We start from the raw sequence: 26,559 nt of genomic DNA, 5'->3' as shown, positions 1-26,559 counted from the left end.
TTTTAATCCAGGAGCGAAACTGCATGGACTTAAATTAACTTCAGATAAGAACTGATTGGATCACAGAACAAAATCGTAGTATCTTGATTGAAAACCCACCTTTCTTGTGATAAAATGATTGTTTAAATTTGAAGCACGATAAAGGATCCATAGTTTCCTGCAGAGACAGTGTAATTATAAAAAAACTGATAGAAATATGAGTTTTATGTATTTTAGACAAATGCTTTTCCACTGCCAGCCAGATACAGCAACTGACACAAGGGATGAATTTGCATTTACTGCAGTATTTTTCCCTCATTACCAACAGTAGAAAAGCCCATTCTTGTCTGATATGTTAACATCTGCAGTTCACGATGCTAATGCTACTACTGCTACCAAACAGACGCATTTAAATTACTTTTAAATGCACAAACAAAATGAGACCAACTTTAAACACCAACCACGTCTGCATTTGATGACACGGCTGTATTGCCAATATACGGTAAAGATAAGTTGAAGTATTTTTTTGTCCAACATATCAACTTATCATTTTTCTACAAGACAAAGTCGTTTTTACAAGATATCCAGGAATGATGAAATAACTAGACTTTTAATAATACAATTGGATAAAGTGGTACACACGTGGACAAAATTGTTGGTACCCCTCAGTTAAAGAAGGAAAAACCCACAATTCTCACTGAAATCACTTGAAACTCACAAAAGTAACAATAAATAAAAAATTATTGAAAATTAAATAATCAAAATCAGCCATCACTTTTGAATTGTTGATTAACATAATTATTAAAAAAAACAAACTAATGAAATAGGGCTGGACAAAAATGATGGTACCCATAACTTAATATTTTGTTGCACAACCTTTTGAGGCAATCACTGCAATTAAACGATTTCTGTATTTGTCAATGAGCGTTCTGCAGCTGTCAACAGGTATTTTGGCCCACTCCTCATGAGCAAACAGCTCCAGTTGTCTCAGGTTTGATGGGTGTCTTCTCCAAATGGCATGTTTCAGCTCCTTCCACATATGTTCAATGGGATTCAGATCTGGGCTCATAGAAGGCCACTTTAGAATAGTCCAACGCTTTTCTCTCAGCCATTCTTGGGTGTTTTTGGCTGTGTGTTTTGGATGGTTGTCCTGTTGGAAGACCCATGACCTGCGACTGAGACCAAGCTTTCTGACACTAGGCAGCACATTTCTCTCCAGAATGCCTTGATAGTCTTCAGATTTCATCGTACCTTGCACACTTTCAAGACACCCTGTGCCAGATGCAGCAAAGCAGCCCCAAAACATTACTGAGCCTCCTCCATGTTTCACCGTAGGGACAGTGTTCTTTTCTTCGTATGCTTGGTTTTTGAGTCTATGAACATAGAGTTGATGTGCCTTACCAAAAAGCTCCAGTTTGGTCTCATCTGTCCAAAGGACATTCTCCCAGAAGCTTTGTGGCTTGTCAACATGCATTTTTGCAAATTCCAGTCTGGCTTTTTTATGACTTTTTTTCAGCAGTGGTGTCCTCCTTGGTCGTCTCCCATGAAGTCCACTTTGGCTCAAACAACGACGAATGGTGCGATCTGACACTGATGTACCTTGGCCTTGGAGTTCACCTTTAATTTCTTTGGAGGTTGCTCTGGGCTCTTTGGATACAATTCCAACGATCCGTCTCTTCAATTTGTCATCAATTTTCCTCTTGCGGCCACGTCCAGGGAGGTTGGCTACTGTCCCGTGGGTCTTGAACTTCTGAATAATATGAGCCACTGTTGTCACAGGAACTTCAAGCTGTTTAGAGATGGTCTTATAGCCTTTACCTTTAAGATGTTTGTCTATAATTTTTTTTCGGATGTCCTGGGACAATTCTCTCCTTCGCTTTCTGTTGTCCATGTTCAGTGTGGTACACACCTTTTCACCAAACAGCAGGGTGACTACTTGTCTCCCTTTAAATAGGCAGACTGACTGATTATGAGTTTGGAAACACCTGTGATGTCAATTAAATGACACACCTGAGTTAATCATGTCACTCTGGTCAAATAGTTTTCATTCTTTTATAGAGGTACCATCGTTTTTGTCCAGGCCTGTTTCATTAGTTTGTTTTTTTAAATAATTATGTTAATCAACAATTCAAAAGTAATGGCTGTTTTTGATGATTTAATTTTCAATAAATTTTTATTTATTGTTACTTTTGTGAGTTTCAAGTGATTTCAGTGAGAATTGTGGGTTTTTCCTTCTTTAACTGAGGGGTACCAACAATTTTGTCCTCGTGTGTATGTTGTTGGAATAAGAAAATACAATGGAAAGAATTGGTTTCTTGATCGCAAGATAAGGATCTTACAAAACCAAAGAAATATTTTGTTATAGCAGGAGCTTGTGGAAATATTTGTGTTATGGCAACAATACACTTTAATAGATATCAAATCAATTCAGTGATTTTTATCTTCATTTGCATCACACAAATATGTTCAGGTAGATATGTAATACAGAACCATTAAGGGCCATTAACTGTTGGGGTTATTTTAATAACTCTCTGAACCTCCAAGGAGTTATATGAATTTTTTTTTAAAGATCCTAAAATGACATGATTTATCAGAGCCCTAAGCTGTCAAAGCACAAATAATTGTCATATTCCCACTCTGTGTGGTTGTACTGTTTCCATAGGGTTGCAGGAATTTAGGATTTGCTATATAATTATTGAAAGTTGAAATTCACTTCAATACTCACTGTATTATAGCTCTAGGACAGGGGTCGGCAACCTTTAACACTCAAAGAGCCATTTCGACTCGTTTCCCACAGAAAAGAAAACACCGGGAGCCGCAAAATCCTTTCGGCATTTAAAATGAAGACAACACTGCATATATCACTTTTTACCTCTATGCCCTTGTTAATCAGCCTCTAATTAGATAGATTCATTTTTTTAATCGTGTCCTTCCACTAATATTTATCTTACTTGGTTAATGTTATTTTTGCTCCTGGACCTCATATGTTACATAACGTTAGCTGGAAATCAATATTTTGCAAATGTCTATTTAACTTGTAAAATCTATTTATTTATCTTAAGCTAATAACTTTTCTCCGGTAAGTCGCTGCCCTATTTTCCAAGACGACACTCCTCTGACTCTCTGACCTGCTGCCTGGACATCGAGCCGTGTTCTTGCAAGTAACGTGTATTACCCTATCATGAGTACTTTTGACTCAAAGACAAGACGTGTCTTTCTTGGAGTGGAGCTTTAATATACAGGCTCGCCATTCTTGAGTACAAAACGATGTGAAACTACAGGCGTTGCTTCTCCAGGAGTAAATCAAAAAAAAGGCATGAAACATGTGGGAATCGGAAGCTCCGTGTTGTCTCTCTGCATCAACTCTGCGCTCTCATGCAATCGTACCCCAGCAGCCCATCCGGTAGAGTGACACGTCAAAATAAGAGCGGTAATTTCACAATAAAATTGTCTATATTAAAATGCATTGAAACATGCCTGAAAGGCAGAACAATTTATTTTCCAAAGTTACAGGGAGCCACAACAGAGGGCTGAAAGAGCTGCAAGCGGCTCCGGAGCCGTGGGTTGCCGACCCCTGCTCTAGAACAATGATGGAGTGTTACCACGTGAGATGCGAGGTTGGTGTAAATTTGTAAATATATTGACATATCAGGTGAAACCCAGAGTCAAAGACACTGTATCCTAGTATCCAGTATCCTAAATTGCAGCCCTTCTAATTTGCTAATTACATTGTTTTGAGTAATGTGAGTGTGATTGTTTGTCTGTATATGTAGCCCTGTGACAGACTGGTGACCTGTCCAGGGTGTCCCCTGCCTTCGCCCGAGTCAGCTGGGATAGGCTCCGGCACCCCCCGCGACCCTAGTGAGGATAAAGCGGTGTATAGAGGATGGATGGATGGATGGATGGATTGTTTTGAGTTTCAGCGCAACACTCCTTTAAGGCGCTGAATTGACCAGTCAACATGTTTTCACTGTTTGTGTGGCAATTGTTGCAGCTGACTGACAAACTACTTTTTTCTTCTTCTTCTGTAGAATGTAATTATAAGAAACAGAATAACAGAAGTAGGATAAGACAGGCCACGAGAAAAACAATAAAAGAAATGCCAGTCATGAGTTAACAGAGCCCAAAATGTTGTTGTCAAACAACAGTGTTGAATTTACAAAATGAATGCAAGCCAGAAAATCAAATATGTTCTCATGACTGGCAATAACTAGGAAATGTTTGGATTTTTTTTTATTTGCTTAGTTATTGGAGCTTGCAATTGCTTTGAGTTTGTTTGATTCCACCTTATGTACTATTGCAAAACTAAATCTTATGGAAAGAAAGGGTCAAATAAGGATGGACAGTTAGTCTGTGGATGTGATTACTCATTTTATGTTATTTTTTGTAAAAAGTCAAAGCCTTATTGTGGAAATTCGGTGACGTGTGTGTGTGTGTGTGTGTGTGTGTGTGTGTGTGTGTGTGTGTGTGTGTGTGTGTGTGTGTGTGTGTGTGTGTGTGTGTGTGTGTGTGTGTGTGTGTGTGTGTGTGTGTGTGTGTGTGTGTGTGTGTGTGTGTGTGTGTGTGTGTGTGTGTGTGTGTGTGTGTGTCATTAGTAGCATTAGTAGCATGTAGCCTGATAACAGAGGTGATCAGCCATGTCTGCTGCCACAGCAAAGGAAATAAAAGCCCAGTTCATGCTGCTTAGGGACGCTGTCTCTCTGCCTCTTCACTGCAGTTGGTTCAGACAGTAAAGACTAGTTAGCAGCTATGAATCAGGCCAGAGTAAAGCCACTTAGTCTAAAGCCAGAGGTCACCCTACTCTGATATAGAGTTGTGGATCTGGACAAGTAACACAGAGTTGGCTCATGGATGGCGTTGTGTTAAAGACAGATGGGCTACCTGGACAGAAATGTTCATGATGCTAACCGTTTGTATTGATTCTATTGAGGAATTTTGCCAGCGGGGGAAAAGCCAAGTATTATCCTTCGGTCCGTGCATGTTTTAATTCAGGGTGTGCACAGAAAGCAGGGGTTGACTGTTGTCAGTGTGGTGGAGAGAGAGAGCAGGATGCAGCTTTTTGTTGAAATAAGATTTTACCCATTTTCACACTGGAGTCAGAAAAAAATGAAAAATCAATATGCTGTGGTCAGTGCTGATATGGTAGCCAAACAAATTACTGAGATGTGAGACTATATTTGCTTCATTATCAGACTCTTGGGGGACAAATCAATGAGAAACACCGAAACATGCCGTTTTTCAAGAAACTTAGTGATAATCCTCTGTCTAAATCTGAACTTGTTGATGGCAAACTCACAAAACACTTAAAAAATAAGCGACTCTGAGTCTGGCAAGTCTTGGCTGATCTTGCCAACATTTTAAGTTGACGATGACAAGTCTGTGCCCTCTAGTTGGTTTTTCAGCCAAGGAATCTGTTGAACGGCTACTAAACATTTGTATATCGATTCCACACATCAGTTTGGTGACTTACTACGATTGTGCCGGTTGGAAAAATAGTATCTTGCCGTCTGTAATATCTTTGAGATGCGATGTGTGGAAAGCTTGGCAGCCATGTCACTGACTGCTGTCTGAGGCTTTTATTGATGCGGGTGTCGGTGTGGGTGTTCCTGCCGTTGTAATCAAAGTACTTGTAAAAGTTTATGGCGCTGTTGGCCTCCCCTCACACCCCTACACATACACAGCTCCAGCTTGCCATTTAACCTGGTTAAAAACCCACAGATGCGTATTTAATTTTCCAGGTGGTGTAATAATATGCAATGCCAGCAGCTGATTGATTTTTAAGCACAACATTCAGTTGGAAAAAAAAAGAAGTTCTTTTGTGTCTGAAATGCATTTTAAATAAATCATTTTTATCTGCTTTTTGTTGTTCAATATTACTGTTTTAGTGTACATGTTTGAGGTAGGATTTTTCCCTGGTTTTAACCTGAGCCAGTGCTCAGCTCTGCCACACAGCTTTCTAAAGGTGTGTGTTACCTGAACTATAACCTGCTGCTGTCACCTGAGGCTTCCCCCATACACACACCAAATTAGCCCTGGAAACTGTAGAAGGTAGACCAGTGTCCAGTTCAGTGCCCCCTAGTTGAAGGCCTAGTTTGTAGCCTCTCAAACCAAGTAATACAGTCCAGACATTAATACACTATTGATCTGTTGAATTGCTGACCATGACGTACAATAGTTTTGATAAACTCCAGTGTTTGTTGTGTATTATTACAGTAAAGTAACTGTGCAATCTGACCGAGGTTTTTTGCTTCTTCACAGGAACAGGAAAGTGGTGAACTACTCACAATTCAATGAGTCTGATGATGCAGGTAAGCAAGGCTTTGGATGTGTTTCACTATATGCAGTAGTCGGGGTTCTCACCGGGATTTTTTTACAGCGTAACGGCAGGTCCCGAGAACCCTGCTATGCACATGTGCAATAGCCTTCATTAAATCTCGCGAGCGGACAGCCCAGATGTCAGCCAATGAGCGTCACGCAGATGCTCCAAAGGCTCGTGATTTTAGGTCACTATTCACCATACATGGCATCACGGAAACAACCGAGACATGCTAATTGTAACCCCGAGATTGGAAGCGACTCTTAATTTTAGACGGGAACGGGTCAATCGACAGGAAAGTACGGCCGAGGTGGGGAGACATAAATTAACCTAGATAGGCACCCAGTCGATAAAAACAAACGCACATGGTGTTATCTGTCAAAATAACTCTCTTTCACAGCGCCAACTGCCCCAATAAAGACGTTTTCTCACATAAATATGGAAATATTCCACAAGCAAATGTGCTCAAAACACAATACCACAACTTGAAAGGCAGCGTAGCGGCCCTAATCACAGCGTAATCTTTTAAACTGACAGCGTATCGGCCCGTTACGCTGAAATGCACTGGCGAGAACCCTGGTAGTATAGAACGGCATAATGGATATCATCCATGCCTGTTGATGCCAATTTATATACAGTATTTTTTTGGAAAAAGTCAATGGAGAAATGGTGAGCTGTTACAATAACTTGGCTGATCTGGCAAAGGAAATGCCTGACAGAAAACATTTTTTTTAATCAGCTTGCAAAAATCCCATATGACGATAAAACAATGCTACTCAGTAATGTGACACATTGTTCCTAGTAGTGTAATACAATTAAAACTGCACATTATTAATGATACAGCATGAAATGGTGTCGAATAGCTCTGTGTTGAATTATGCCAACATTAAAGAACATCAAGCCATTAGCTGTCAGTCATTTCATTTAACACTGGTCCCAGTGGAGGAAGACATCTGAGAGCCACTGGCAATCCAGTAACAGACTGGTGCTATTGAGTACAAGTAATAGATAAAGATTCTGTTGTGGACGGCTAAGTTTTGCAGCAAAACAGATGGCTCTGGTGATGGTGGTCACGGTGAACGTTTGCCTGTCACTTGGCCAATCAGCTGGATCCAGACGGGAATATCTCAACTGCTATCAGTAGCGATCAAAAAATTCAAAGTCTTCACCAGTAAATATCAAAAACTACACCCGGCTTAAATTTGAATGAATAAAATCAATGAGCAGGCATCTTATGAGTTAAATCACATGTTTTTGATCACACTCTGTGTATGGATAGGTTCATATATCACACACTTGCACCTCCTAAACATTGTGCTAGTGCTGTCATCATCAAGATGTTAACATGGTGACTCAGAATCGCCCGATTGTTGAGGCTGATATTTGATATTGTTACAATTATTGGTACAAAGCTCTATCTTATTGGCTGTTACATGTCATAAGTAACAGCCAATTACAGAATTAGAATTAGCTAAAGTTGCTATAAACACTGAAATCTTCCACAAGCATTCCTAGTGTTCCTGTTATGCAGAGAACACCCCAGTGTTTTGTTTGTGGGTGTTAACAAGTGACACAGCTGGAACATACTTCGTGAACAGTGCTAGGCTACGGCTCTTGTGAAGAGGTTAGCCTGTTGCTAGCGCTGTCTGGAGTACTGTAACATCTTCCTATAGTAAAGTTGGATTCAACAATCTGTAAAACTGAACAAGAAGCTCAACCTTCTCCACAAATCAGGACGTTAGCTGCTTTCACAGCGGTTAAGGCTAAGCTAACGGCAGTCGGCTAGGTTAAGAGGCACTCACAGATTGACCTCAAACGGTAAGTAGAGAACAATAATTTTAAGATCTGTACCTTTGTGTACTACACAAGTGATAAAGCTGGCAAAGACTGGCAAAACCAAGATGGAACTGCAGGACACAAACTAGTAAGAATTTTTATCAGTCGACCTATCAGTAAATAGGAAAGTGTTGTAGGGTCATGTGATGCCCAAACGTCTTCATTCCTATTTCTATTGTACATTTTCAGTTACAGTAATCCTTATTAATGAAGTAGTCTAGTTATGAATGACAGGTTTCCTGCTATCACATGCTGTCGACCTTTCTTGATCACCATTAATGAGAAAGGCAGATAGCCCTGGAAAAAAAATCAGATATTTTTGGCCTCAACACCATTGATTAAATCATCAAACCACTTAAAACTATTGATTTAATTTGAGTCTTTTAATGTAAATTTGAATTGGTTTTAGTTACATTTTAGTCATTAGATTATTATTTTTTGGTTTGTTTTAGTCAACAAAAACACAACATTTTAGTCTTTTAGTTTTGTCAGAGGTGTTTTAGTCTTATTTTTGTGTTTTCATTTGTACGTCTTCTAAGCACTTTGAGGCTGTGTCCATCTTTTGTGTATAGTTGCCATGGTTGCAAGTGTTTTGTAGAGGATACTGAGTGTTTATCTATTCTGTGGTGACACAACAGATAGACCGTCCTCGATTAAATCCACTTAACATTGTTATTTCCAAACGCTAAACTGCTTTTTCTCTTTGTCCATGTTATTCGCCTAACCTTAGCATTAGTATTATTGTTTGCTAAAAAGCAGCAGCATGTCTCTGAAAATGATTGCCTTAATGTTCGCTGCAGTCCTTTTAGCATCGACATGTGACTTGAGAGCAGCATTTCTTTAATTCCACTGACACCAGCATGAAAAATATTCCATTAAAAGTCACATTAATGTTAATATTCCACATCACTTGTATTGCCTTAGTAGCATTAGATTGACCATTTTTTGTGGAGATTTTTGTCAATTAAATTAAGACTGGGCTTCTTCCTTCTTCTGTCTTTACACATGGATTCATGTATGAATAAAGGTCAACTAAAATCTCGTCTTTCTTCACAGATGAGGAGTATAGTGACGACAAACCTAAGAAGGTGCGCCCAGCCCCTCGTGAGCCCAAGCACAAGCGCTCAAAGAACTCACAGGATGATAGGTGAGCCCTCACTGGACATTTCCCGAGTTTCACAATAGTTTTTGATTGAATAATCATTACATTTACAATTTAAGCACTTTAACACTTGACTGTAGAAAGGAGCAGATTTAGGTCTCGGGATCCAACAGCAGTTTCTTTGTTGTCAGGTGCAAATGGATCCCACCAAAGGCACAGTCAGCACCAAGACGGCAGGATGTTGTAGGGAGCCAGGCTGAGTGGTGTAGGAATGAGAAGAGGGCAGCTCTTCATGGGGTAGAAAGCAGAAGAAATGGGTACTTGATCAAATACATGGTTCGAGAAGAGACAGCCAGGTGGGCTGTAAGAGTGCGTCAAGCAGAGCAGAGATGAAAGAGTGTACAGAAAAAGAAACTTAGCTGGAAGAAGCTGGGAAAGGAGCACAAGCGAAACTGGATTCATCGTTGGTGTGACGTGTCGTTTCCCTTTTAAATCTTATTTAGTATGTTGTGTGAATAGTCCTGTTATTGAAAATTGATGGATTGATTTTGAGAAGGCCACAAAAATTCCATCACTTCTCATTTATGGATTGTGTTCCCGCTTGTCAAAATTGTTGGATGCTGAAAGGACACGTGTAATGGAAATTCCTGCAGTATCAAGCATCAGTGATTTCAGTCTCCTGTCATTTTCTGTGATTGTCCAGTGGTTTAATCAGCTTATTGATGTGTGTTTAACCACAGACATACATGTAAACAGATGTATGCGACAAATCACGCTAAGATAAGTAATGATAATTGCCATTATTATTCCCTCAGTAGGGGACTTTGCATTGTTACAGCAGCAAAGGGGATAGTGTGTGTGTTTAAGAAATATCTGTAGAAAAATAAAAATAGATTAAAAACATACCTATGTGCTATTGTGGACTGTCTAGTTCCTCTGCAGGTGTAAATAATATGCCTCATGTCAATGATATTGCACAGATTTTTACACGAGGAGGACTATTGATAAGACACTATTTCTGATGCTGATTGTTTTCTTCATGTTATAAATGATGCAAACAACAAACCCGAGTGCTGTTTGGATTTTTTGAGAGTAACATTTGCTGTCCAGGTGTACAACCTGAAGGGCAGATTTGTACAACCCGTGTAATTTATACGTATTAGTATTTATTTGGAGTTCAGATAAAAACTGTGTCCTGCTGATGAACTCCTTTATCTTTCCTCTAGTTACTAAAGATTATGTTTTGCTTTTTCCCCCCTGCTGATCTCAACGCAGTGAGGACTCTGATGACAAGCTCTCCAAATCCAAAAATGATTCAGCAGGTAAGTCGGTGTGATTCAGACAAGCAGGTTGGCTCAGACACTCGGCGACAACAGCTTGAGTTTGATTAGTGTGCAGTGGATGCTGGAGAGAGCTGGCTCACTGAGTGTCCCTCTGTGTTGCTGCTGCAGATGACTTTGGCAGCGAGGAAGAAGACAATGACTTTGGAGAGGAGGAGGATGAAGACGGAGGAAGCGATTATGAAGAAAAAAAAGGGAAAAAGGGAAAGAAGGCCAAGGTGGAGAAACCCAGCAAGAGGGGGCCGAAGAGAAAACGGGGTGCAGGTAGCTCCTGTTTATTTGTTTTCTTATATTAACATAATACAGCTTGGATTAAATCTACATCAAATTTAATTTCTTTATGTGGAAATATGACAGTTCTGAAATAATATATATTCTGCTTTTAACCCTCTGAACCGCAAACATTTTTCTTTGCTCCAGTCATGTTTTTCTTTACTTTGAGCTCATTTTTCACTCAATACAAACTCCTGCACCTCTGTGGAAACCACTCATACAATAGCTAGAAGTAGAGAGAACCCCAAAATGTCTTTTGTTATAAGTTATAATGTCATATATCAGGAAAAACCTGAAAAATAACATCTCATTCAATGCTGCCATCTACTAATGTCCATCTGCTTTGTTAAATTTGGGACTTAAGATTGCCAGATGTGCATGCAGATGTTTCCAGGACAATAAATCTAACAGCAGTGCACAATCTAGAACTCACTCAGTAACTGAGCAATTTTTTAAGAATTGAAATAGTTTAATTTACACCCCACTCCTGTTCGAGGTGATTTTAGATCTTAGGTATCATCACCATTAAGTCTTGTGTCTCTAGAAGTACAGTAAAATAAAATGACTGATTCATTCTCATTTAGTTGGGAAGACAAAGTCAGAAAATTAAAAGTACGATGATTATTTATTTATGAACCAACACCAACAAAAATAATAATTTGATTTTGATATTTAATCTGTCTGTTGATAAGTTTGCCGTAAGACAGAGAGGTGAAGGTGCTACCTAAATCGATGTAATGAATCTGAACTTTGATAGCCACGTGTTTTCTGTGTGGGTTTTCTTTTCAACAATTTATATTTTGGAAAATGTAAATGAATGGAACACATTCAGACCTGACTATGCTCTCATCATACATGGTCAAAAAGATATGTTGTGCTGCCTCATGTGGCAAAAATATTGTTTTGCCACAATAGTAATCATGATTAATTTGATCAATATTGAGGTCATAGATAACATATTTATCATAATTATTCCTAGATTTTAAAGCGTAAATATTTGCATTGCACTTTGACATTTGATTAAACAGAAGGCTGTTTTTATATTCGTGCTGCATTCCTGCTAATCTACAAATCTGCAGCAAAAGAGGCCTTCAGTAAGGTTCTTCATCTGAAGTCAGTGTATCTGCTGGAGACGGACTATGAATACATTTCTTCCTAAAACTCCTGCTTTTCTATAGATGGTACAATTTACTGAAATTCTTCAAACGCCTCACAGTTTTACATGTTAAAGGAATAGTTTGGCTTTCTTGGGAAATACTCTGAGTTAATAAGAAAATTGGTACCATGTCTGGAGTCTTTACTGGTTGCCTGGCGATGGGACAGTAAATACCCTGGTGCATAAACTGTTTTAAAATCCTTCTGACAGTGTTTCTGTATGAATTAAATGAGATACAGTGCTATTAGTGACCTTTTAAAGATGTTGGTAGGTGTGTTTTTGTACTATTAGAGACAGGAGGCTGACAGTAGCTTCATATTTTGTGTTCAGATGTGAGAGTGGTATTTGTTTCAATTCAGCTTTTATTTAAACTTTGAAAACAACGAGGTAAGGAGATTTTGTTTTAAAAATCGCAGAAAATAAAAGATTAAATGTGTTAATCTTCTCATAAGCAAGCAGCTGACAAGAAAACAAATAACTTGGCCACAACTATTTGGCAGAATGTCAAGCTGTGAGCACAGTTTTATTGTTTTGTAGTGCTTTTGTTACAGAATATGATCATGGGCTCTCTACATTTTATTTTTAAAAAACACTGCATAAGTGCAAGCTAATAATGAGAAGAATTTGTACCGCTGACGCTGACCTCTTGAGCGTTACATATGCAGCGGGCCACCATCGAATTCAAAGCACCACTACTTCTCCAGCACTGATTGTGCTCTCCCAAACATGCTCAGAGTTTTCTCCTCCCACATCCCCAGCAGAGTGTGACCGATTGAGTCGTTTGCCTCCAACTTTCCCTGACGTTGTGACACGTAGGTTTGATTTATGACTGTAAATGGAAGCTAGGATGGATCAGGTCAGCTGCTGTCATCTGCTGAGCTGAGTTGATTAATGATGACAGCATCGCAGCATTTGTGATTAATCTAGTAACTAGATAATGGTCTAAACATTGTCCTCGTTTAATATTAGTAATATTATGTCTCTTCCATTTTGACTTCAGGGGTCAAAGGTTTTAATTTTGGAGGGATGGTTAATAGGCAGAGGCTGCTACCAATAGTAAAGATAGCTGCTTTTATATTACTGCCTCATCAGTGCTTAAATGAATAATTAACCTCTGCAGACACAATGGCTGTGTCTCCTCAGTGATTGCAGTGGAACCAGCAGCGTGGGCCTTCTAATGCCCTGCATAGAATAAAATAGCTCACCTGCAGTGCTCCATTGTGGCTATTTATTACACTTTGTGGTTGTATATGCTCCATTTAAAAGCATTAGAAATCACAACACTGCATTGTTGTGTAGCCCAAAACAGGCCACACCCCCTGGTTAAGATGCTGCCCTGATGCCCAGTTGGGATTTTTTTTTCTTTTATATTTTTAACTATACAATTTATCTTTTGTGAAAAGCAGCTGAAGTTTTTTTAAAAAAAGAGATATAAAATACGTGTTTAAAATGATCACTGTCACTCTGGCGTTGCTCAGTGGTGACCAGGATGGTCAGACATTTAGTTTGGCCATTTTGAAAGAAGTACAAAGTCCCTTTGGGTGATCTGAAATGGGAGGTAGAGCACAGACATCAAAATTCATGCAAAAGAGATGCTCTGTGCTGAACAATTCTTACTGTTATTAATAGAAATTGGTGACATTTCCACCAACACAGTAACTTGCACTTAATAAAAGGGTGTTGAAGTAATGGCATTAGCAGAGAGGGATTTTGAGAGATGTTTCTGCAATTAAAAAAAAATAAAAAAAACGCATCTAAAATGACACAAATGTGTCTAATCTAGAATCACCACCTCACAGAGCTTTGCTTCCACCAACCATTCAAGGCCCAGTTTACATCGTTCCTTCTGTTACTGAGTTGTGGTGTTGAATAATCCTCAAAAATGTGTGTTTGCATATTTTGCAAATGTCATCCTTTATAAAAAAAGATCTTATTAGACATTTTTGTGTAACCTTTTCATAATTTGCCTCTGAATTCTGGGATTGTTTGCAAAAAAAGTGCTTTGAGAGGTTACAACCAGAAGCTTATTAATTATTCCTCATATTCAAGTTAAGGTTTGTGCCAAATTTGATTTAAATACCTCCAATTTTTAATTAAGTATTGTGCTCACAAGAATGGGGAAAAATACTGTTTAATTTTTTATTTGAATTGATCATTCCAATAAGACTGATAATGGATGTAACTAACTGCGGTACATCATGCTGTCAGAATTTGAAATAACGCAAACACCAACACAAACATTTGTTAAAATGCCTTTATTTATGTTTCAGCTCTTTTAATTTAAAGAGAACTACTTGACACCTAACACTGCACATTATAAAATACAGTTATCTAACTAAGATTCAGTTTGTTAAAAACTGTGGTAATCTGAAAAAGACAGAATGTTGGATCAGATAATGAGGTAATCGGTCGACCTCCAAACCGGTGATGTTCACACCTGGTTATCCCAATGTGTCTTCTCTGTTTCTTGCGTATGTTTCTTTCTTTACCTGCCGTGTTGTCTCGTGTAGATGACAGCGATGATGACAGGGAAGTGAGTCGAAAGCGTACAGTGCGCCAGGCGGCTTCCAAGGCTGTATCCAAACAGAGAGAGATCCTGCTGGGCGACGGAGGAAGCGAGGATGAGGAGCGCGAAGACCAAGAGGAGTCCTACATGGACCGTATGTACAACATGACATAAACTCGCACAGCTGCACATGCCGTCACCAAAAGGTACATCTAGACCAAAAGCAAACTGTCATGCATTAATTAGACCAGTAATAAACATCTGATGGTGATTTTATGAAACCAGAAACCAACACATGGAGTTGATGTTTGCTGAATGCTTTGGATGGCTCATTCCACAAACAAGCAAAATTCCCAAAGAGGTTGCTACAAATGTTCTGTGGGATCCTAAGGTCATTAAAGGGACAAGAAAAAATGTCAATCAGCAATCGATTAAATGGAAATACAGATGACATTTTTCAATAACCACACTCAAAATCAGCTTGCTTACTGTAGGAACTGAGGATACAGATAAACACCAAGTAGTCCAACCAAGGAGCTGTAATCTTCCACAGTTTAGAACTTGTAAAGTTAATAATTTCTTCACAGTGTTTTGGTAACAGAATAATCCTCATTGCTGATCTACACGATGGACGGACTCGTTCACTGTAGTTAATGTTAGTCCAGCTGCTGGTAACAGCTGCTCGGCTGGAGCAGATGTCCACAAATACTGTTCCAGCAACTTCATCAGTCCAGGTAATCTGTCAGTGTTTGCTGCCGCCTCTGAAATGGATTTATGCTCAGAGCGGAGCATCACTTCGTCACTTTAGTTTGACTGGTGTTGGAAGCATGTAATCAGGAGTCTTGTTGTTCCATAAGACAAGCAGCATGAACAGCTACAGACACTCGGCCTGTGTTAGCATTTGAAAGTCTCAGTTTAGAGTTAGCAGGAGCCTCGGGTAGCTAGCTAAGCCAGACGGCCGTCAGACTCCCTTTTGCAGCTTGATACTGCAGAGTTCTTTAACATGATAACGTGGATGTCAGCATACACACCTGTGACTCCATCACATTAAACAATGAGGGCAAATTAGTGGTTTCTGCACGACTGATTGGGATTTTGAAAGCACATGGTTCTGTCCATGCTACAGTTCTACAATTTAATTTAGCAGATGCTTTTATCCAGAGCGACGTACATCTGAGAAGTGAGTGGAGGAGTGAGGTAAAAGAATATTTTTCGAGCGTCTGATGTACCACAGATGTTGTTCTGATAGAACTTGGTCTTAGCAGTTTTTAAGATGGAGGAGAATAATGTCAGATACTGCAACAGATAAGCATCAGTTGATTATGCAGATGTTCCTGAAAGGCTGTGACTTTGCACTTTTTACACCATATAGCAGCTGCATACAGATTGGGCTGCAGCACCGTGTCAGTGGGATGATCCTTGTGGTGTTTTTGGCACATTTAGAACAACTTATCGTGTTTGGTTTCCATCAATGGAAAGTATGTTAAATATGAAAGCACCTTCAGTGTCTACTAGTGACTACATCAGTTACACCTCGTTCACTGAGGAAATTCAAAGGTGTGGATGACGTCACACACTTTCTCCTTATAACAAGCATTTAGTTTAAGTACCATTTTTTTCCTTTGCACATCAAAGGTCGACATACTTTCAGTGTGTACGTTTTCATTTTGGGCTACATGCTGAGGGGTCCATGTGGAGTCTCTCAGCTTTGGGTGGATGACAAAATGAGTGTTGTGCTGCCTATTCTCTTATGAGGACGCAGAAAACATCATTTGACCTTAATGGGTTCCACCTGGTGGCACAATCGGGCACTACAGAAACTGTGCAAGACATTGTGCAATACGTTTTCCCACAGGGAATGTGCTTGCCCTTGTCTACTTCGTTATTGGTAAATATAATTATTAATGCCAGTTAAACTTTAGCAATCCCTATTTTGGACCTTTAATGTCCTGCTCAGTCAGTCTGATGGCAGAGTCTTGTAATCTTATTAGTTTTTTGAGTACCTTTCTGTGTAGATTTGCATATCAATGTGGGAAGAGTTGCTTCCCAGAAATCCCTCATAGAATACATCAACATGCAGTTGTTCTTTCCCTTCTAGTATTTAGAACGGTAGGTCATGGTCGCACTGCTTTCTAATTAATATTAATAATCTCTTTGCCTTGTGAATGTAGATACAGTCATGTTTGACAGTTTACTTCAAATAAATGTTTATTCATTTGGTGCTAACCCAATGCTAAAATTGCTTGAGCTTTCTGTTCAGCCTCTCCTAAGTGAGGGATTCTTACACTTTCCTTTTCTGTGTGCAGCCGATGAGTCTGGCAGCGACGAGGACTTCATGGTGGAGGATGACGATGACAGCGACTACGGTCACTCCAAGAAGAGAAGCAAGAAGGTGATTCGACGGGGACGGACAGACAAGAAGGAGAAGAAAAGCCCGAAACCCAGACTAAAGGCCACAGGTGAGACGTCTAGTTATAATGTAGCTGCAGAGCAACAGAACAGAAGCACACAGTTGTACATCTAGGTCATTCTTTTCATATTTTATCAATAAATGAAGCTCATTTACTTTCAGGTTCTATATCATGCCTTATACCTTGTGCCAGTTAAACAAAATGCTAATTGCAAATAAATGTATGAGTTTCACTTGTGTTTTAACTTTTGCTGGAAATTATGCATGAACTATAATTCCAGATTTTACCAATCCAAGGCACTGGAATAACACACCTGATCGTTTTGCTTTTATAGATGTTTATTTTCAAGGATAGACTGAGTCAACAAATTGCGTTTCTTGAAAATGCTGAAATGGAAATGCATTTGGTGAACAGAGAATACTGATTTTTGTGACTCACAAATGTGTTCCCCCCTTTTTAAAGACATCATTTAGGATTTGACTTTGGATGACTGAAGAAAACTTAAGACTTTTATTTTACAAAACAGTGATTTTGGTCGATCATTGACATTTATAAACACCATGTGAAGCAGTTTAACATTGCAGTGTTTTTTAAAGGATAGTTTTGAAATGCAGGAGATAATACTAGGGCACTTGTAGTTTGGATGAATTTTTTAGAATTCCCCCTCCTTTTTAAAGCATATTCTGCTTTTAACCCTGTGAACCTCAAACACTTTCTGGGTGTTTTTGCTGCCGTCACATTTTTTACTCACTGTGGGCTCATTTTTCACCGCAGTATAAAGTCCAGCACCTCTACAGAAACACAACAACCATGTCTTTTTATCCAATATAACAAAGTTACAATCCCATAGAAGCCGAATTGCATTGATTATCCTTTTTTTTTTTCTTTTTTTTTTTACAAATCTCGAGGAACCCTGCCATCACCACCAACAACTTTCATCTAATTGGAAGATTTGTGCCAAGTTAGTGCCAAAACTGCTTTCTGAGGACCAAAAGATCTACCAGGTGGATGTGTCCCAGGATGTTTTGGAGCAGCTCGAGGGCAACCTGGAGTTTCTGGACAACTTCGTCATTGGAAATATGACACTGAGACCAGGCAAAAATCAGCAGAGCCTCTAGTTAAAGGGGAACTTCGTTTTTTTTCAACCTGGGGTCTGTTTCCATTTGTCTTTTCATACATGTGAGTGATGGAGAAATTAATTTTTGACATAGCTCCAGTATTTAGCCAGGCAGGCAGCTTAGCAGCTCAGCTTAGCAGCTCAGCTAGAGAAAAGTATGGGACAGCTGGCCCCCCCACGTCAAAGTCCGCCCTAATGTTCTTTGGCCCCATACTGACCGGCTCAGATAGTCTCAACGAGTGTCCCACAACATACTAGAGATGAGAAGTGAACGAAAACCTCCACATTACTTGGCGATCGCTCTTTGTTGTGGTCTGTATCCAAATCTCAGGACGCGAGAAAGCAAATCTCGTTCCGAGAGCTCGTGCCAAAACCGGTGTTTTGTCTCTAGTATGTTGTGGGACACTCATTGAGACTATCTGAGCCGGTCAGTGTGAGGGGAAAAAAGCACGTTAGGGCGGACCTTGACGTGGGGGGGGGGGCCCAAGTTGCCCCATACTTTTTGCTAGCTTAGCTGCTAGCTGAGCTGCTAAGCTGCCTGCCTGGCTAAATACTGGAGCTATGTCGAAAATTCATTTCTCCATCACTCACATGTATGAAATGACATATGGAAACAGACCCCAGGTTGAAAAAAACGAAGTTCCCCTTTAAGTACACCAGACCTGCGAAAGCCAGAATCATCTAATAAGATGGTCCTGACCAGCTCTTTATTCAATCCCACTCACCACTATCCAGCTCCTTGATGTTCTGGATATCGACATCACTTCTTGTTGTTGCGGGACGTTCTGGTTTTGGGTCATCTTGCCCCATTCTGAACCTCTTGTACTATTCATAGACGCATGTACGGGACTTTCTTTGCTCCTTGTACACGTTCTTCAGTGGACTTTTTTCCTCAAGTTAGCCTAGAACTTGATGTTATTACTTTGCTCAAGGTTCATTCTGTGACACTCGACTGGAGCTAGAAACCCACCTGTGAAAAGGAGCTGCTTTTCTCACATGCTGTTGAGATGGTGGCAACACTATGATTTGCTTTTCTGTACCTCAACCAATGTCCCGCTTCTTTTTTGGCCACATCTCGTAGTCAATTCTGCCCTAAATTATGTGAGTCAGTTGTGACCTGAAGGGTGAGAAGTGTGTGTAGGTGGATGTGATGGTGGACAACAAGCTTTTTGTGAATGAATTTGAGGTCAAACATGCTATCCAGTGACTGACTGACAGGTTCTGGTCTCTCCCTGTAGTGACCCCCAGCCCAATGAAAGGAAAGGGGAAGGGGCGCCCCAGCACTAAGGCCGTGGAGAAGAGCTCACCCAAAGAGGAGGAAGAGGAGGATCCCGAGAGCCCCCTGGAGGAGGAAGAGGAGGAGGCTGAGAAGAAAGAGACCTCCCCGGCTCCCAAGACGACGAAGGAGGCCACAGGAGGAGACGAGGAGGAGGAGGAAGACGAAGAGGAGGAGGACGGCTCGGAAGAGGAGGCGCCCTCTGGAGAAGACTAGAAGACGAGCCCCGTTTGAAGCCCATCCTCCACATCTCTCTCTCTGTCTCTTCTCATTATTTCTGTTTTCTTTTGTTGCTCTGCGTTTAGAGTTGTATTTTGTTTCCCCTTTTACGTTGTTTTTTTCTTCCGGTGGCCTGGCTCAATGGTTTGAACTTGGTGTGCTTTGTTTTTTTAAAATTCTTCTCTTTTCTTTTTGCTTCCCCCCATCTCTCCCTCCAACTGAGGAGGATGTATTTTGAGCAGCCTTTCCCTCCATCCCGTCTTCATCTGTTTCTATATTTTACAGCTGTGTGAGAACTCTCTGTGCTAGTGAGCGTCCGTCCTGAGTGTGAACAAACCAGTTCACTAGCATTTGTGTTTCCCCCTTCCTCCCTAGATTATCAGTGGTCCGACACTCTACTTTCTACTTTACTGTGTGACTACTGGAAGTGTAGTTCAGCATCAGTAAGTGAGTCGCTGTGTTTCCAAAGCGATCAACATGCGCGGGGCCGAAGCCTTCACCGTTTGTTTTTGGTACTTTGTGCTTTTAGCAGGGCTTTCAGTTATAGCCACATCTTTTTAATTTAATTTACCATCATCATCATCATCCTGCTTTTTTCAAATGAAATTGGTGCCCTGAGGCGCGATGTATTCCGCTTGTAGCTGCTGCTTCGTAGTTGAGTTAAACGTGTAGACTGATGAGTGTTTGCTACATGCCAGCTACTGCCGCCATCACACATTTCAAAGCAGCATGTGTGTGAAACTGTTTCTGTTTTCGTACGTTGGGCTTTCTAATGATGCTACATTAAGCAACCTGCTTTTTAAAATGAACACACAGCTACACCTTCCCGCATGGCTACAGTATCTGCTCATTCAACCCCTTGTGCCAGGCACCCCTAAATCTTTATTTTGTTTGTTTTTTAAAAAAAAAAATGCAAGAAGAGATGTTTTCTTTTTTTTTGTTCTTTTTGAGAGTTAAAAAAATGAATGTTGTTTTATCTCCTGTTGGTTCATTGTTCTAATTCTCTATTCAGATTTTTTTGTAATGTTTGTTTTTTAAAAAAAGAAATAAAATGTATCTTGATTTTAAAGAAAAAAGTCGACCCTATCCAATCTGTTCTGCCTGATGGTTGGACGAGCCATCCCTCCCTTCCTCCTGTCCTTTCATTCATTCAGCCCCCTTCTCTCCCCCATTAGCTTAACGGTTACTGTTGGTATCCATGTCCGTTTGTTTCTTCAAGGCTTTTCTGTTGCCCAGATTGGTATTTCACAAGTGGATACATTTTTAAATTCGTACTGAGGCTCAGAGTAGATTTAAAAGCGGGCAGCTTGGTATACATCCGGCATTCATTTGTCTGTAAATGCCTTAATTTTCATTGAGTTGTGTTTCACTAGTGACTCTGATATCATCATTGGAGGCCTGAGAATGTAATCTGTCCTCAAGTTTTAGGTCTTTGCTACAAGCGGCAAATTAGGCTTAAAACGAAGTCAACAATTTGTATGATCAGCAGACCTTCCAAAGCCATAAACGATCTCAAAACTAGTGACTCGGAGATCAGGTGCAGCACTTGTGAGATTATCCTTTTTTGCGATAAATAGTGTTTGATGTCAAAGCAAAAAAAAAAAAAAAAGGAAAAAAAGTTGCTATTACGATCTTGGGAACGTGTTTTTCATGTTGAGTCAACCCAAGACTGCAATAGAAATGAGTCCTGGATGTGTTTACAGGACACACTTGAACCTAGTCCTCGGTTCAGAAGCACATTCGATTGTTTTCCGACTGTCTTCGTTAGCAGGTTAGTGTGTTTTTCTACGTTCAGGTCCTGAATTGGCACCCAATCCGTACTGTCGTTTTAAGACGATTGGATATGAATATACACGTAAATAAGAGAAAAAAAAGTTTGTTTATACCAACCTAAAGCTCCGAGAGCTGTTAGCAGTAGGATCAGATGCTATCTTGTAGTTCACAGCACTGAAGGCTTGAATGAGGTTCCTCTCTATCATCCCACTGGAGGCACATGGCATAAGGCTATGAATTTCTCCTCTTTCATCCATTGTACAATTTCTTCTGTTGTACTGTTTCTGATGTTTTTTTTTCTTTGTCTATCTACCTTCACTTGTACTGGCAATGTAAATGTAAGCCAAGTTGTGATTCCTACAGGAGACCAAGTGGAGAAGCTTTTGTCAGTAGTGTGGAAAAGGAACGCTGAACTCTTGAATCTTTTTTGCATGTTGTGGAAAACAGTGCGAAGCGATGATGATGCTGGTAATGGCAATATTGTGGTCTTACAACAAAAAAAAACAACAAAAAAAGTATTAACGATGTTGATAATGTTTTGGTTTCCCAGCTTCTAATAAAGGCAACCTACTTTTTATACAGATTTAACTACTTGTTTTGTGACGTTGAGCTCTGTGTGGGTGGTGACTGGTGGCAAAACGGTGTTCCAGTGGTGTTGGTGGGTGGCGATGGGCAGTACTGAGGGTGTACCACTCAGGGGCGCTGTGTGGGACACCTGCAGTCCTTTGATTTGAAGAACCAACAGCTCTCATACTAAGTTTAGATGAGTTTATTAACAGTGTTGCTGAAGAAGCCCTCTATGTCTAAATGCGTTCCATTTTAAGATATTGCACAGAACACATTAGTCAATACTCTTAACTGAGTACTTCAGATTGCTGTCGAGTTAACACAAACACAAAAAGACAAGTGATATTTAAGGTCACAGCAGGACACACAACCAGCTGACAACATGGCCATCACAAGAAATTCAGATTTTATTCATCACCATCTGCTGTTTACAACACAGCTTTCTTTCCTTCCAGTCATTCATTCGTTCAGGTATAAAGGCTTTTATTTTTCAGCCTTTCTCGCACGACTACGGTTTAGAACGGCTTCAGCATTTTTGCTTTGTGGGTTTTTAAGTCTAGACTTTCTCTAGCAGTGTCTGATCATTTGAGATTTAACAGCAATATGGCGGAACCTTTAGTTGCACGTATGCACACTGAATGAAAGAATGTCATTCGGTCAGATAATTTCAGCAAAAAGATGTCAAGACCCCCTCTGTGCGGTAATGTGTTTTGATCTGCTGTTTCATCTGAGCTTCACTGTGCAGAATAATGGCGTGCAGAGTTTCTCAGTAGCAAGTTGTTTTCAGTCATTTGCCGAAGAGGGAAAATTTTCTCTTACAGCATTCAAAGAGAAATGCTGCACCCCCGTGAATTATCACTAATATTACTCAAAAACTGAACTTATCAGTTAAATAGCTAGACATGTGCTCTCATGTAAAATGAACACTAACAGTTAAGATTCACTGCACTGCAAATAGAGGCCTTACAGTAGGACGTCAATGCAACAGTAGTCAGTACTCTATTTATTACTGGGATTCAAACCTTTTTTTTCTTCAATATTTTGGATTTCTACCATATTGATGACAGATCCAATCCTCCTCTGCATCGATAAAATCAAATCTGCCTATTTCAACTATTCTACTCATAGCATCTCTACAGTGAGGCATGGTGGTGGCAGCATCATGCTATGAGGACGCCTCTCAGCAGCAGTGACAAGGAGGCTTGTCAAAAAAAAAGGAGGGATGAAAATAGCCAAATAAAGAGAGGTTCTTGAGAAGAAGAAAAAACACCTGGTGCAGAATGTTAACACCTGAGACTGGATTGACACCTTTCAGCTCCACGATGATCCAAAGCAAACAGCCAAGACAACACCAGGGTGTCTTTAGGACAAGTTCCTGACTGTTCCTGAGCCAAAGCCAAGACAATACAACATCTGTGAAGACACCTGAAGGTGGAAGCTCTAAAGCTGCTATGATCTGCCAGGAAAAATGGGATAAACTGTCCAAATCCAGATGTTCAGAGCCTGTAGAGACTCACCCAAGAAGACAGGAAGTTGTAACTGCTGCCACAGAAGCTTCGACAAAATGCTGATATAAAGGTCTGAATACAATTATGAATGAGAACTTTTAGCTCAGGTAAAACATAGAAGCTAAAGTAGAGAGCAAACTGCCCATCGGTTGACATAATACTTCTGAGGGTAAATGTTTGACATGTATACAATCGATGCTCACTTCTGAAAACCAGTGTAGTCGACCACAAAAGTGAAATTATAAAAGTAGTACAAGATAAAATACACTTGCTATGGCCCATAGCAGAAATAATCCCTTTCATGCTTTAACATGGGAATGAATCATGAACTTTTAACCTCAAGATTCAAAAAACAAAATCTGCAGATATTTATTAAACTGTCATTGTGGGTTACTTTGTGTAAATTGATGGAGAAAATGCATTTTTTTTACACAACAGTGTGCAAAAAGCAAAGCAGTCTGTATACTTTCTGTGACTACAGCATCGTAACTCAGAATATTTCACATCGTACATTTAACACTCGTTCTCTACCTATTCAATTCCAGTTTTTCAATTAAATTTTATTTATATAGCACAGATTCACAACATGTGTCATTTCACAGCACTTAGCATAAGATACAGACCTTACGAATTATAAAAAGAGAACAGAAAACCTAAAAATCCAAAGATTCTGAGCGACAGTGGGAAGGAGCACAAAATAAGTTTTTAAAAAAGTGTCATTAACCATTTTTGCACATTTTACAGGAATTTGGCAGAATTTTAAACAAAAACGTCATTTTTATTTCATTGTGTCTTCAAAGTAAATTCTGTGGTGACATGAATAGGCCTTTATGGTCTTTCACTGTCTTTAACTCTGTTGTCAGGTTCTTGCTTCCAGCTGTGAACTGAAGCCAGGCATCTGTAGCGACACATCTGGAGTGGTAGGAGGTTGTTGTCTCCACCTGGTTTACCTTCCAGTTCCTCAGCTGCCTCCTCACCACAGCCTGTAGCCTGGAGGAGGCAGGAACCAGAGGAGGACTCTCATCTGTCGCACTTTTACGATGGAGTAGGCAGCATTTTTCAGCATCATTAGGCAGAAATTCCACACTAACCTTTCAGCATATTGTAGTTTGAGAGGGAACTAGACTTCTGCTCCTCCTCGTGGCTGTTTCATGAACAAGAGTTTATTCAGTGTCTTCCATGAACAAACGCACAGACTTAACAAAAGAGACAAGATGAGTTTTGAACTTTGGAAACGATCAGGCTGTTTACCCTTCTTCAGCCTTATGCTAAGCTAAGCTAATCTCAGAATCTGTGCTTTAGAGTTATTTAACTGATCTAATTCTATGTCATATACAGTGCATTCCTATTCTGTTGAAGGGATTTGCATTTATTGATCTCTTCACCGCTGAATATGCATCTACGGTCATGATAGTTCAGGAAGTATCTAACTTTACTCCCACATTCCCTCGGAGTCATGACTGGAGTTCTTCAGTGTAAGCCAGCAGCTCTTTCACTCTTTAGCAAGTCTAAAATTTCACCCAAGCAGTTTGTGCTGGGAAACATCTTTTGCGCATTTTGGAAGTCTTCAGACTCTCTTGGCTGGTAGAACAGTGAAAACAGCCACCATCTGTGAACTCTGTTAGCGGTGTAGCCGTTGCCTACCAAGAAGCCTGTTACATGCCTGAAGGTTTCTGTCCACTATGTCAAAGAGTGTGTCACTAACCTCTGCTCAGTAACTCTCACAGAAACAAGGCGTGGGTGATGAAGTGCAGCTCGGAGTACTTAGCTGCAGCTGAAAACCGGTTTGAGGATTTGAGGAGTCGTAATGAAACCTGCTTATGTGAGGGTCATCTTCACGATTGTGACCTGGACCTCCACCTCTCAGCAGCGTAAAACCTGCTGCCGTAGGTATAGTAGCAGGTTTATCAACTTTCCTCAGCTTTATCCACTACACAACATAGAAGCAAATAAGAAAAGCAAAGAATGAAAGAGTTGTTATGTGCACAATTTAAGATTTGAACATTTGTTCACTGGTCTCGTTTAACAATATCCCCATTAATGTTTTTAACACATGAAAATCAGGAATATTTGAACAGGGTCCAGACCTCAGATTAAAGGCATTAGAGGAGATTTAATTTCCTACGAATTTGAACGTAGCATGCGCATGCGCTCATACAACCTCTCCCTCACCCCCCTCTAACCTCCCCCCTCTTAACGGTTATGAAGAAACGCCCCCCTCCAGAAACTTGCGTAGCACTCGTGAAGTTGCCTACAGCAGTATAATACAATAATACATTTTACCTGTCCAGAAGGAATTTAGCAACCAAGGCATCTGTCTTTAGGTCCATTTGTTGCTTGAGCTGACGCCATCGCCCAAATGTAACTAGGCCTGAGCCGGAAGATTTTTGATTGACAGGAAAGGGAGCAAACCAAACGCCTCGGTCCGAGCGCAATGATTGGCTGATGTTTTTCAGGATCTGCCATGTCCACAGTTATTTTTTTTATTTTTTTTTATTCTTTTAGAAACCATACATACAAGTCCACTAAAGGCCAGTATATTCATTTTATGTGAATCAGACAAATTAAACAACAAAAACATCCTCCATAATGCCTTTAACTTGGTGAGCTTAGACTGTTTTAAACCTGCATTCTTTCTACCAGCCAGCAGGGGGTGCTTTCTCTGCTGCAAAAATAAGTCTTACTGTATAGAAGTCTATCAGAAAATGACTATTTCTTACTTAATTTGTAACCTCAGTAAACCTTTTCCTAAAGAAGTCATGCTTTTAATTGCTAGTTTAAGGTCTTTTTTTTACAGCGTAAGGTTAATTTACTAAATTATAGACACATTTAGAGGGAAAAAATAATAAATCAGGGTTTGCAGAAGGGTAGAAAAACCTTATGATTGACACTAGTCGCCACTGTATGACTGTGCACAGTGAGGCGTAGAAACAGTCTCTTTTATTTCCACTCTGTCAGTTGGTGAGCGAGGTTTTCATTCCAACGTACTGCAAATTTTAAACTAATTTTGAGAAACCTGGCAAAAGAAAATGCAAACGAATGTCTGTTTCCATCCACTATCATTGTGCAAATGTAGAGTTGGTTTGTTGCAGGGGCTTGCCAATCAACCAAGGCATAAAAAGATGCAACAGTGAGGGAGTGTAATTTCCAAACCATTATTCCAACCTCTAACAGTTAAAA

General features: G+C 40.0%; 1 protein-coding gene across 3 annotated transcripts in view; it reads left to right on the top strand.

Moving 5' to 3' along the window:
• Positions 1-21,881, top strand: part of nucks1a (nuclear casein kinase and cyclin-dependent kinase substrate 1a) — a 28,855-nt gene extending 6,974 nt beyond the window's left edge. The window contains exons 2-9 of one of the 3 annotated variants that reach the window (XM_051948512.1): positions 6,238-6,287; positions 9,188-9,278; positions 9,425-9,550; positions 10,509-10,555; positions 10,685-10,837; positions 14,513-14,662; positions 16,815-16,967; positions 19,275-21,881. In XM_051948512.1, coding sequence (XP_051804472.1) covers positions 6,238-6,287; positions 9,188-9,278; positions 9,425-9,550; positions 10,509-10,555; positions 10,685-10,837; positions 14,513-14,662; positions 16,815-16,967; positions 19,275-19,528 — 1,024 coding nt within the window. In that variant the 3' untranslated portion in view covers positions 19,529-21,881. Of the gene's footprint in view, positions 1-6,237; positions 6,288-9,187; positions 9,279-9,424; positions 9,551-10,496; positions 10,556-10,684; positions 10,838-14,512; positions 14,663-16,814; positions 16,968-19,274 lie in introns of all 3 variants that reach the window. The other 2 variants (XM_022220342.2, XM_022220343.2) reach the window with 2 other exon arrangements.
• The last annotated feature ends 4,678 nt before the right edge of the window (positions 21,882-26,559 follow it).

This window comes from Acanthochromis polyacanthus, chromosome 5, assembly GCF_021347895.1.
Source record: "Acanthochromis polyacanthus isolate Apoly-LR-REF ecotype Palm Island chromosome 5, KAUST_Apoly_ChrSc, whole genome shotgun sequence".
NCBI lineage: Eukaryota > Metazoa > Chordata > Actinopteri > Pomacentridae > Acanthochromis > Acanthochromis polyacanthus.
This window is presented reverse-complemented; position numbering and strand designations above follow the sequence as displayed.